The sequence below is a fragment of the Rissa tridactyla genome, chromosome 8, assembly GCF_028500815.1.
Source record: "Rissa tridactyla isolate bRisTri1 chromosome 8, bRisTri1.patW.cur.20221130, whole genome shotgun sequence".
Classification (NCBI taxonomy): Eukaryota; Metazoa; Chordata; class Aves; order Charadriiformes; family Laridae; genus Rissa; species Rissa tridactyla.
The window spans coordinates 22,856,162-22,868,991 of NC_071473.1; the positions used below are offsets into that span (position 1 = coordinate 22,856,162).

At 43.9% G+C, this 12,830-nt stretch overlaps 2 protein-coding genes across 7 annotated transcripts in view; one reads left to right on the plus strand and one right to left on the minus strand.

The window, feature by feature from the left end:
* The window catches only part of DARS2 (aspartyl-tRNA synthetase 2, mitochondrial), a 29,340-nt gene extending 21,912 nt beyond the window's left edge, over positions 1–7,428 (minus strand). For 4 of the 6 annotated variants that reach the window (XR_008468066.1, XM_054211947.1, XM_054211946.1 and 1 more), the window contains exons 1-8: positions 7,001–7,427; positions 5,839–5,938; positions 4,463–4,529; positions 4,081–4,182; positions 2,791–2,886; positions 1,662–1,785; positions 971–1,017; positions 145–251 (exon numbers count right to left, since the gene is read on the minus strand). Coding sequence is in view for 5 of the 6 variants with exons in the window: in XM_054211947.1 (XP_054067922.1) it covers positions 145–251; positions 971–1,017; positions 1,662–1,785; positions 2,791–2,886; positions 4,081–4,182; positions 4,463–4,529; positions 5,839–5,938; positions 7,001–7,115 (758 nt within the window). In the remaining variant the exon portion in view is untranslated. Of the gene's footprint in view, positions 1–144; positions 252–970; positions 1,018–1,661; positions 1,786–2,790; positions 2,887–4,080; positions 4,183–4,462; positions 4,530–5,838; positions 5,939–7,000 lie in introns of all 6 variants that reach the window. The other 2 variants (XM_054211950.1, XM_054211951.1) reach the window with 2 other exon arrangements.
* Positions 7,429–7,494: 66 nt separating this feature from the next.
* Positions 7,495–12,650, plus strand: CENPL (centromere protein L). Its single transcript, XM_054211960.1, has 4 exons — positions 7,495–7,656; positions 7,852–8,103; positions 8,782–9,324; positions 10,656–12,650. Exons 1-4 carry the CDS (start codon positions 7,516–7,518, stop codon positions 10,725–10,727), a joined length of 1,008 nt encoding a protein of 335 aa, XP_054067935.1. The 5' UTR covers positions 7,495–7,515; the 3' UTR covers positions 10,728–12,650.
* The last annotated feature ends 180 nt before the right edge of the window (positions 12,651–12,830 follow it).

The window sequence follows — 12,830 nt, forward strand, 5'->3', positions numbered from 1 at the left end:
AAAGTACTAAGTATTTAAGGATCCCTCTTCAAAACACAAAACCTTTGTCAGTAAGTTTTTTGGGAAGTATCTACAACTCCATGGATCAAACCAAGCAAACTCAGGATAGGACGTGAAGAGAACAGGAGCCTAAGAAACTCTTACCTGTCCAGGCCTCCAACCATGAGGAGCTGCTTGAACTGCTGAGGACTCTGTGGCAGACAGTAGAACTTGCCCGCTTCCCTCGAGGGCACAAGGAATTCTTTTGCTCCCTAGCGTCAGAAAGAAAAGCTTACACAGTTAGGCAAATAAGTGGCCTCAATTCCTGGCAGAGTGCACAGACTAGAAGCAAAAGAGGAAAGGACCTATTTTCCCTGTTATGAAATCCCACTTGTGATTATACATTACACTTAAAATCAGTTGATCAACTTGGTCAAAAATAACCCAAAGGAGGATTCTCCACCTTCTGCTCTGAGAGACTAATGCATAACAATACACCATCCAAACCAGGGGTTTAAATGCAAGAACTCCATGTGTTAGCTGAATCAACAATTCCTGGGCTAAACCTCTCTTCTCTGTGATTATTTTTGAAATGAAAGAAAGGAACATAAACTCAGAAATTAAAATAACTGGAGTAGTGTCACTGCAGTAAGCTACTAGTTAAGAGATAATTGCTGGGGAAACAGCGCTTAGAGGAAGTTTTTGAGTTTTATAATCTGGCCATCCCAGGACAGGGCTTGCATTCAACACACACCCTACAAGACAGAAGCTTTATTCATCTGAAGGTTCAAAATTAAGACAAAAGATATCACCTCTTCCCTTTCATAGTCTCTACTTTAGAAAGGATCCATGTATCATATCAGAAATTTGCACATTAATTGTTACTTAATGCAGGAACAGCAATGAAGGCCGAGTGGCAATTGACAATAATTCAATCATGCAACCTACGCAATCGCAGGAGGCTAAAATGCAATTCTAACAGAATACATACCCCTGGCGTTCTTTTAAAGAGCGTTGGAGTTTCTACATCCACAAACCCTGAAGAACAAATGCATGCTTCAGACACAGAATATGCTGAGAGCAGGGAGAACTAGTATGACACAAAGTAAGCTAGAGTAGGGTTAGCCAGCAAAACAGGTAATCAGCACACCATGTAGCCTCTCCAAAATCTACAGATTTTGCTGCCTGTAAGAACAACCTGTGTAACGACAGATTTAAAGGCTCTGAGCTACTCCGATGTCCTGCCAGAAGTGTTGTTAACAGAGGACTCCATACAGCCTGCAAAATTGTTAATTCTCTATCCATTTTGAACTAGGCTTTGCTTTTCCAGAAAGGATTTCCTGATTTTAGATAAGCAAAAGCCCCATATGAAAACCATTCCTTTGACATGCCTCACGCTAGGCGACCAAAAGAGGGAAACTACCTGCAAAAGGCCTTTTCTCATTGGATATAGGTCATTTGAAACAACTGGTTTGTAGTTTGCTAAGAGATTTCAACATATGCTGTTCTTCAGGCCTTCCAGCATCCCTCTAAAGGCCCCACTGCAAGCAGACATGTCCTTACTAAGTGGGACCTGTTTGGAGTAGCAAGCTGATTGGCAATCTCTCCCAGCAACAGGAAACAGAAGAAGGGAGGGCTAAAATTTTATTTGCTGCACGCTGTTCTTCAAGCACTTTTCTTACCATGGAGGTTACACAGATATTCCCGCATCCTCATCACTATCTGTGACCTCAGCCGCAGGTTATACTGCAACTGGAAGCTACGCAAGTCCAAATAGCGATACTGCATCCGTAAGGCCTCTGATTTCTGGAGAGAAGAGATAATTAGGATTAAAAGACAAAATTCAAATTGCATGTCCAATGAAGCTGCTCCTAAAGCCACAGGACAAAAGGGGGAAGCTAAAAAAGGATGCCTCTCTTTTGCCACAACCCATTCATTAACCCACAACCTACACAGACAAACATTAGCCACTGAGAGTGTTTCCATGCACAACAATTACTTTAAAAAAATCCAGCCCAAACCAGACAGACATTTACTGTGCTAAGTGCTGCCTCAATAAGCTCAGGATTTCAGCCTTCCTTATTCTCAGTCCACTGCAACAGACTGTAGCAATCCTACTCGCAATTTTTAAGCGGAGGAGTAGTATCATACAGAGAACTAAAGGAACAACAGGCAGGAAAACTAAAGCACTGCAGATGATGTAAATTGTCCAGGACCCGTCACACGGAAGGAACAGGACCCAGTTCTCCCAATTGCAACACCTACGTATCAGCCACAGTTTCGATGGCACGGAGAATACCCTCTATTAACAGTGATAACAGTGATTAACAGCCACTCCTATACCATGGAGCCTGCACTAAAACTAACCTCTTTAAGACTGTGTACTTATGGAAGAAGAAAATCCTCTGGCTGACTAGCTCCTTGTCCAGATAAGACTAAGATCCCTGGCCTTAAAACACAGCAGTGCATTGCCAGGTTCTGTTTCACACTCTCAAAAAAGCTAGCATAGCCTGATTTCTTTCGCTCTTCCCTTTACCATCTGTTCTTACAGTAATATTGGAAAACCTTGTGCACTGGAATCATTCAAGCCTTGTTTTCTGCTTAACTCAAATCAGAAATACATCCCCAATGCTAACAAGAAGCACCCCTATTTTAAATACTATCCTTCCCCCAAAGCAGAGCTGGGAGAACCAGCCAAAGCTCTCACATGTTTTGACATCGCCCTGGGCAAATTCGCAATTGATTGAAAAGCCACCACTTCAGTTAAAAAAAGGAAAAAAAAAAGCGGGGGGAAAGAAAAAATGTGGACACCTTGATAAAATCCTTGATTTCAAAAGGTAGCTTCTTGCAGGAGTTTAGGACCTCTGCAGTCTCCGCCTTCACTTCAATATCCCCTGTTGGCATTTTCTGGAACAGAAAGGGAAAAAAAAATAGATTCAAAACTTAGGGAAAACAATTGGACAAAGGTATTTCACAGATGGTCAGGAGAAAAAAAGAAACCCATGTGATTATCCTCCCTGCCTTCTACCATAGTATAACTCGGCGAACTTCTCTCAAGGACAGATTTCTCCTAGATTGCCCTTCTGTTCAGAAAAACACAAGTCACCTCACCAAAGATGGCATGTTCTTTCCCAGTAGCATTCTGATCTCTACAAGAAATATAATTACTTTTCCTTTGCCTTCTCTTTGAAGGACATGCTGAGCACAGAGGAACAGTCAGGCACAGACCCTTCTACAGCACATGCATTTGGACAAAATACTAGTTCCATTAGCTTCAATGACACCACGCAGTATACATTTTAGTGTGCATTAGCGGTATCACCATCAGTCCTTAGTACAAGTCAAAAAAAAGGCAACTTGTAAGGAACTTCTCAGAACTTCCAGTTCCGTATGCCAGTTCTCAGAACTAGTCGTCTTTTTCTTAGATGTCAAGGGAGAACAGACAGCTTGCCCCACTTAGCACTGTGCCACATCAAAGTTCATTTGATCCTACAGAACTCTTCCTGTTTATCAGGGGAAAGTATATACAACCTTCCAACAAAATGAAAAATGATTAAAAGAAATAAAGCCATCTCTTGAAGGCTGCATTCTTTATGGACACCTATAAGCAGTCAGAGCAAAAAAAGTTACCGTCATAAATCCATGTTCTCTTTTTAGGCCTGCCAGTGATAGGACACGTACAACCCTGACAGATTAATCTATGGCAAATTACAGCAAGAGCTGAGGAATGCATAACTTTAAAAAATTATTCAATCTCTGTTTCCTATATAATGAGAACAGCAAAATCTATTCCAAGTGAAAAATAGGTCATCACATGCTCTGGAACTTGTGATGACAATACTTATTTTCAAGAAAAAGAAATTCTCAACCACACTTTGAAAGCCTGAAAAAGCCAGCCATTATCCTTTCAAAGGGCTGGAATACAATTTAATTCCTGAGTGTCTGTAATGCGCTTTGAGGTTCTCTTAAATTACACGTTGTAGCAGCTATTTCATCTCACATTATCATATCAAAGCTATGACACAAAACCCACCATAACTCTACTATCCAGTGCTCTTTTCCACAAGAAATAAAACCCCGGAGAGACTCTAACTTTCTCACCGGATTCTCCTGCCCTGGTGGCCGAGGGATCACAATTCCAGTCACTCGCACAACAGACTCCACTGGGGCATTAGACAAGAGTTTCTTCACATGGGCGTGTGCCTGCAAAAAGACAACGTCTCAGTGGAATTTGAAGAGCAGGACACCATGCTCAAGGGCCTCATTTCTTAATGGCTTGTTTGTATTTGGGATCACTCCAGAGGAAACAGCATTAATGCTTCTGTTGCAGTGTCAGATCAGGGCTCTCATAAGGCTTAAATCTACTTGTGAGTCAGAGCACTCAGTCTGACAAAGTACTTCATTCTGCTCTCCAGGTCTCCTGGACCCAAGCTACCAAAGGAAAAATAAAAAGAATAGAAACTCATATTTTGGTAGCACTTACCTCATCTTGTGGAATGATGATCTGGGTCAGCCCCTGGAAATCCCTCAGAACAAGAAACAGGCCTTGCCTGATCCATGAAAAAACACAATAGAAAAAAGCTTTTTCAATAATTCAGTTGTCTTCTGCTTTTTAAGCCAAAGCACATGGCAACTATCTACTTTCTGTACCTTGTGACTAATCTCAAAGCACTTTCAAGTAATGTATGTACAGGTGCTTTTCCCACATCTGAATCTAATCTGAACAATTTGTTTCAGATTTTGCCCAGCGACAGACAATGTGCAAATAACCAGGAGAGGCAGGATTTTAATCTGAACATTAATCCATGCAGAGAAGAGATTCTGAACACGTGGGATTTCCTGCTGGGAAACATTGTTCAGATAAACACATTTAGATAAGCAATAAAACTAAAGTTCACATGGATACAGAAAAAAAAAAATCCAACCACAAAACAAGAAGGAGAACACTGGCCCCATAAAAAAGTTTCACATGAACAAGCCACACTCCTAGACCCAGAATCATAAATTTTGATCTCTTCAGCCGCAGTACAGACAGCTACGATCATACTTAATCCATCAAGACGGTGTCAAATGGAACACGCTCTGGCTGTCTTTAAAAGCAAAAGTGCAACCATCTCACCGCAATAATCCTAACTGTTTCCTGGAACTCCACCCACAACTGCTCAAAGATGAGATGCTCAGGACCTCCCAAAAAAATGAAAAAAATCCATGCAGATCATCACTGCAGAACAATGCCGGATAAAAAGCAGCCTCTGGACCGTAAAACACGACTTTTGATACAAAGTACTTTCATCACAGCCACAGGACCTATCTCCATTGCTGTACGCAGACACGCTTTTCACCCTACTTTTACAAAATGTTAAACTCCATTAGGAGTTTAACGCCACCTACAGCAAACTCTCGGAATTAACATTTTATCCTCTGCTTACTATCTTTTTTCAGCATTTCTTTTTTAAGCAAATCTTGCATGCTCTAAAATGGCATCGTTAGATCCTGCAGTTGAAAAGACAAACAACATTGCTTAAAATTTAAGGACACTATATAAAAGAAATTATTTGCTCACACCTGTTAGAATTGATATAAATATGCTATTACTTGTTTATATCATATACAACAAGGGTAATAATATATAACTGCTTTACAGCACTGTCATGAGGATAAATTAACATTTGTATGAAACTCTGAAATCTTAAATCCTGATCTGGCACGGTTCTCAACTGTTTTATTCGCTTCAGAAGCGACTACTGCAGGATATGAAAAAACAACCTGAAGCATAAGAAAAGTGTTTGAATCCAGGCCTAGAGCATACACTGGATTTGGTAAATAAGCATATCTGTTTTCACCTTGGTTCGCACCTACCTTTGATACTGAATCCACCCATACAGTGTGACCTCTTGCCCCACGTGAGCAGAGCGCAGCTCCCCACAAGTGTTGGTCCGAGTGACGAAACTATTGAAGTCTTGAATAAAAATAATAAATTCTTTTGTGCTTTTTGCAGACAAGCAAGACAAAACAGTTACGGAGTTCTCCCCCACCCCCCACAATAATTTACACATATACAAAGAAATTACTCCACATGCCCCCAATACGACTGCTGTAAGACATTAGGACATAAACGTGACATGAAATAATGCTAAAGAAGTTTTTAAGAGGAGTTATTTCTCTGTCTCAGTCAAATTTTCACACAGAAATCTGAATACAGTCTTGCTGCAAACTGTCACCCTGTGAATTTCAGGGGCAAGAGAAGAGAAAGCTGCAGATCAGTCCTGAGGCACGCTGATAGTTCCACATTTGCATCTAGAAGACACAGCAGAAAGGAAGCTTGACAAGCCAAGACTGAAACATACTGACACCCACCATGTGGGCGTAAATTGAACAGATTCCCGCCTGCAACTACTGATACAAGGCCTGAACCATGACCACAGAAGACTTCACACAGACCCCAGCGGGCCTGGCATCACAACTTACGTTGTAAAACCTAGCATACCACTTACAAAACTTGCTAGCGTTTCAGCTTGCAAGAAAAAGTTTGAAGGATGCTATTACCTAGACATATATACTTGCGTACAATTATACGAACTAGTCTCCCTTGCTACCTTCATCACAGGCTGTAAAGAGTAAGGCAGAGGGCAGGGCAGCTTGTTTTCACGTTAGGCATGCAGCTACCCCTGTTGCTTACAGATTGTGGGCTACAGAAGAAAGAAAAGAGGAAAAGGGGGAAAGAAGAAAGGGGGGGAAAGCACAGTAAAAACTAAAAAAAAAAAAAGTAAGTTAAAGAAGTTGATTTTGATATACTTTGAATCACAATTCACTGTGAGATGCCATCGGTCAAACAAAACCATTATTTGGAGAAAACGTTTTAAAAAGTGATCCAGGGAAAAGAGTTTATCATGAGTGTGCCTTTAGACTCCTCTGCAGACTACTCTGACCTGGGTCCCAGAGGCGAAGGAAAAAAAAAAAAAAACCTACCAAAAACCCTGAAGAGGCGGCGGCGGGGACAAGACAAACGCTTCTTTCTCACCTGGAGCCGCCGGTGCCGGGGCAGGGGCCGCCCGGTGCAGAGCCCGCCCGCAGCCCAGCCGGGCCAGCGGGGGCAGCCCCCTGAGCAAAGGCCGCAGCAGGCGGGGAAGGGCCATTTCACAGCCTGCACCTGAATCACAAACCCACGAGTCGTTAAAAATAAAGACGCGGGAGGCAAAGCGCCATCGCCGGAGCCTCAGCCCTGCACCGAAGCCCTATCTCCCAGGGGACGCCTGAGCCACCGGCGGGGAACAGAGACCCTGCGGCCAGGGCCGGGAGCGGCAGGGAGGCCGCTGGCTGCAGCAAGCGGATCGCCTCACGGTAAGACCCGCTGGGGAAAGCTCTCCTCACCCTGACCCGCGGCCAGGCCGAAGGAACCTCTCACCCGCTCCTTCCCCCGCTTCCGCCCGCCACAAAAATGGCGACCGGGGGCGGTACCACCCCGCGCGCCGCGGGGGCTGACGGGAAGGGGGTTCAAACGGCGCCGGGCGGGGAGTGGCGGGGCCGGCGCCCGCCATGGAGTCGGCGGACGGGCCGGCGCGGATGCCGCACAGCGTCGGGCGGTTGTCCCGGGGGCCGCCGTTCAGGTGGTCGCAGGGGCGGCTCGGACTCAGCTACGGCGGTCAGCTGCTCTCACCGCCGACGCCGCGCTCCCAGGTAGGGCTGGGGCAATGTCGGCCGGGCCTAGCTGTCCCCTCAGCCGGCCCTGCCGGGCAGGAAAACCGCCCCTCCAGTGCAGAGGGCGGGCCGTGGCGGCTGGGGGTCCCTTTGCAAGCCCTGAAGGGGGAAGCTATCCTTGTTTGTCAGACTTTAATATTATTTTCTTAATTGTTTTCCCCCACCCCCCCTCAGCATAACGCAGATCCCCAGAAAACAGCGTTTCTGCTGCGCAAGCAATGGACCTTATACAGCGTGACCCCTCTGTACGGGTTCTCTAGCGCTCACCTGAAGCATTACGCTCGGCTGCTTAGTGCTTTTACCGCTGCCGAGAAGCAGAAGGGACTGGCGGTGGAAGTGGGGGTTGAGCTGGACATCAAAGTGACTGTCTCCAACATTCCCGACCTGAAAGGTAGTGACCGAGACCAGGATGCCATTCTCGTGCAGGTAAGGAGGCTTCCTAGCAGTTTTGATAAGCTAAACCCTGGCTGTACGGAATAATTGCTGTAGTATCCGTTGAGATTTAATGAAAGAGAGTCCTGCCTAATTTCAACTCAAACAGAACATCTCATAAGCAATCGATGTGTTTAATTGCAGCTGTGAGTTCAACTCTTTGATAAGATCAGCGTAAGACTATAGGGAGCCATCCTCTAATTTTTTTGCTTAGCAGTCAATTTACTGCAAGAACTTGGACAGGTAATTTAACTTCTTGGATAAAGTTGGTATAATCCTATCTCCTGGACATAGTTTGAGTCTAATTAACACTCCTGAAATGTTTGTCTCAAGTGAAAGATGCTACTGAAATGCCAAGTTCAGTATGGCAATAGTTGTAGGATGTACTATGGATTGGCTTTTCTGAATAAAAATCAGTGTAAGCTCTGATTTCAGGACTGTTCCTAATGAAGTAAAAAGTGCTCTTCCCACTGTTTTTGATAGAATTCCACACATCTTTTAGGGATGTAGTGGATAGACTGAATAACTGTATGAGCTTTACAGGAAAGAATGTTGCATGAGAGGTCCTGAGAAAAATGCCAAACACTTGAAATTATAAAACAGAAACCATCTTTGGCTAAAAAAAGTCAAATTAACTCTGTAGCATTCAAATGCTTCTTTTCCCCGTCCCAGCTTTCTTTGAGATCGTCAGCTTCCCAAAAAAACTCAGAAGAGAAACTGGTATGGTCAGGCTGCTTCTGCTGTGTGTCCGGAGATCATCTCTCCGAGAACCTGCCAGAGGACTTCACTTGTTTACCTCTGTTTCTTGTGAACGGGGCAGAGGGTTACACCTCCATTGTTGGAAGCTGGTTTCAGAAGACTTTTGACTGCTGCTTCCGCCGTTTAGCCATCAGCCCTCTCAATCTCAGTTGGATGGCAGCAATGTGGACTGGATGCCAAGTGGACAAAACCACATCTGCCATGGAACTTGTTTTCTCTGCCCCCTGCCTCCCCTACCCTCTGGATATTTCATATGCCATTCATCCCGAGGACGCAAAAGCTCTCTGGGATACAGTGCAAAAAACTCCAGGAGAGATCACTCAAGAAGAAGTGGATGTTTTTATGGACTGCCTTTACTCTCACTTCCACAGACACTTTAAGATCCACTTGTCAGCTACAAAACTGGTGAAAGTTTCTACAGCAATTGCCTCAGCACACTGTGATGGGATTATAAAGGTGAGGTTTCTAAGTAGCATGTTGTCCTAACTAATGCTGGGAAAAAAAATAGCTGTACCTGTCTAGAAATGCCTTACTTCTAAAAAATGAAGGTTTCACTTTTCTTATGCATAATTTCCTACAAGAAGTTGTTAAACCCTCAGCTTTTATTAGTCACAATTAGTTCTGGAGTTGCGGCAGCTATCAATACAGTGTTTTACTACTGTATTGCAGCAGAAGCTACTAACCCTAGTCCTGGGCCAGAAATAGGTGTACTAGCTGCAGTACGAACAGCAAAGTTTCTTTGCCCACTGGCCAAAACTTAGTCTTAAAAAGATCCCAAACTTAATCAAAAACCTTTAAAAAAATTCACTCGCTTTCTATTGCAGTTATTAAGACACAGAAGACAAATATAATAAATCTGCTATATAGAAATAACTGGTGTGTGGTGTGCTAAGAGATGGATGATCCTAAGAGTCAAAACATTTTGCTTAAAACTACTTCCCTTTTAATCCTTTTCATAAAGGTGCTGGTCTCCCTGTAGAGGTATCTATAATATGCTTTAAAACCATGGAGGATTAGTCCTTCCTGAAGTTCTTCAAGGAATGCAATATGGTCTTCTGAGTTAAAGAACAGTTTGTGTAAATGCAATTGCTTAAATTTAGTCTGTCCATGATGCACTGACTTCATTGTTCTGGGTACAGAGGGAATGTTAGAGCCTACAACTTGGGACCTCACTCACGCACCTCTTTCCTGGAGCATGAGTTCATCAAATGAAAGAAAATTAGCTTTGCTGGGAATCAGTTCTTAACAATTTCAGCCTTTGGTAGGACAACAGCAAACCACTAAATGTTAGTGTTAACATTGCCTGGTTTTACCTGCAGTAGTTCAACAGTGTCTGAAACAACTTTTTATATCACAGGGCAGGAGAGACAGATACTCAACTACACAGGCATTCTGAAGAAGGGTTCTCTCCTGGAATATGTGTTGTGTAAACATATTCAGTATGGGAAAACAGGGATATTGAAGGAAACTGGCATAGTCTCCTTCCTACAGAAGCAGGGGGGTAGCGGAAGGAGCAGAAGCCCTAGGATTCTCACCTTCCAAGAAGCTGGAGTAGGAGCAGGGCATTTCTTAGGTACCCTGCTTCACATGGGACAGGAGCAGAAGTCCAAGGGCTCTGAAAGCAGCAGTATGTAGGCATGGTGTTTTCTCTGTATCCAGGGTCAAAACAGTAACAAAGGCACCTTGCAAACAACAGAGAAGCTGACTAATCACATGGAACACTAAGTAGTTGGTTTCCAACCATTTAAGGATGTGACGTGCTCTTTTTTTTTTTTCCTTTCTTGCAGTTTCTACAAAGCAAATACCTAGCTGGAGTGCTGACGCTGCTGACGGAACTAGCAATCTCTCAGATACAGTGAGAGTCATTTCAGCAAATCTTCATGCTAAAAAGGGTTACTGTTGGAAGATGTATGCTGAGAAACTGATTGGAAACTCACTCCTGAAGCACGTTCTTTCCTTTCATGCTGTCTATCCTAAGTTGGACTCTTAACTCCTATGCTGTAATTCAACATCATGTCCAGCAAAGACAAGCAGACATTTTGCCTTTGCTACAGTACAAACTTCTAAGAGCTTCTTAAGCACCTTTGTTTTACCAGTCACTCTTCATTTATGCGTAGGTTATCAGCCAGGGGCTAGGAAATAAACTTTGCAAGTTCTTGGATGCAACTTACTGATGGGTATTTCTGTCTCAAATAGCAAGCTGCTTTTCACATTGCTAGACAGCCTAAGCTATACAGACCTTAGCCTAAACTGTGACTACTCTTGGGGCAGCCTAAAATGCAAAGCCAAGCACATCCAAGAAGGGGTGCGTGCTGTACAAAGCAGGTCTCTAACCTCCTTTCTAGCTTGCTAAGGTCAGTTGGTAGCAGTCATAAAGCAGTCATCTATGTCCCAGTTAGGCTAAGGTGAACAGCACGACTGACAACTGCCCTGTGAGTCCTCTCAGCCTGTTGGTCCTCTCAGACAAGTTAATACATAGGAAATTGAGGTCTGTGTATAAGCTAGATATTTACTATGCTTTGCCTGATGTTTGTAGTCTTGGGTGTAACCTTTTAGGCCAGAGAGCCCTCAGGGCTGGAGTTATGGGTGGTAAAATTTTATACTGTATCTCTCCCTTCTACAGCAGGTAGGAGTTGAAAGAGCTAGTGGACAGTGCCTGGCTATAGCTTAAGGAAGTAGAATAAGTACATGCGAAGTCTTATGATTTTTTGTATTGCTCTACTAAATGAAGTATTTGTCATCTTTTGCCAATAGTTTGGTCTTGAGCAAAGTAAAGGCCACCTGTGCCCAATGAAGTATACACTTGTATGGTGCTTATTTGCAGTTACATCTTACCTGACTAAACTAGTTGTTCCCTAATAAATAATTCTGTGAGCAGCAAAGGTTAAAGTCTAGTTTCCTATACAATTCACTTGTAATGGCTTCACATTTGTGCAGCATCTCTAAGGTCTGAGGAGTTTGTGCTGTGACCTTCCCCCAAAGGAGGGATGCAAGTTTTCCCTTCCCAAAATTTTAGGATCTATGCGTCAACTGTCACTAAAAGCATTCTTCATTCTTTTCCCCAGCAACGCTGAAATGAACCAGCTATGTAAGTCCCTAACATGACCTAATTACATGCCTAGTTACTAATCTACTTTTAATAATCTATTTTTAGAATTAGGCAAAGAAACATGGACTTGGTTTTAGGTTTTGTTTAGAAGATGAAGATGGATTATTTTTGCTTAGTAAAGTTCGCAGTCTGTAAAGTGATTACTCCTACCCTGGTAGAAGCAACTAGGCAATCTTCTGAAGGTCTTGACAGCTCAGCAGCTATTTTAAACTATCAATTCTGGTGCTTTAGTTTCCTTTTATAAAACATCTTAGACAAAGTTTGCTATCTTGACTCAAAGGAACAGTGGGTAAAGCAGGAGTAGGATGGGCTGAGAGCAATGGTATGAGGTTCAACAAGGCCAAGTGCCGGGTCCTGCACTTGGGTCACAACAACCCCATGCAGCGCTACAGGATTGGGGCAGAGTGGCTCGAAAGCAGCCCGGCAGAAAAGGACCTGGGGGTGTTGGTGGACAGCCGGCTGAATATGAGCCAGCAGTGTGCCCAGGTGGCCAAGAAGGCCAACAGCCTCCTAGCCTGTATCAGGAATAGTGTGGTGAGCCGGACTAGGGAAGTGATAATCCTCCTGTACTCGGCACTGGTGAGGCCCCACCTCAAGTACTGCGTTCAGTTTTGGGCCCCTCGCTACAAGTGGGACATTGAGGTGTTGGAGCGTGTCCAGAGAAGGGCTACAAAGCTGGTGAGGGGTCTGGAGGACAAACCTTATGAAGAACGACTGAGGGAGCTGGGGTTGTTTAGCCTGGAGAAGAGGAGGCTGAGGGGAGACCTTATCACCCTCTACAACTACCTGAAAGGAGGTTGTAGAGAGATTGGGGCTGACCTCTTCTCCCTGGTGACAAGTGATAGGACGAGAG

Coding starts and splice junctions, on each gene's coding strand:
- CENPL (XM_054211960.1), top strand. CDS start 7,516: ATGGAGTCGGCGGACGGGCCGGCGCGGATGCCGCACAGCGTCGGGCGG. Junction 7,657..7,851: donor CGCCGACGCCGCGCTCCCAG/GTAGGGCTGGGG, acceptor ACCCCCCCTCAG/CATAACGCAGATCCCCAGAA. Junction 8,104..8,781: donor AGGATGCCATTCTCGTGCAG/GTAAGGAGGCTT, acceptor TCCCCGTCCCAG/CTTTCTTTGAGATCGTCAGC.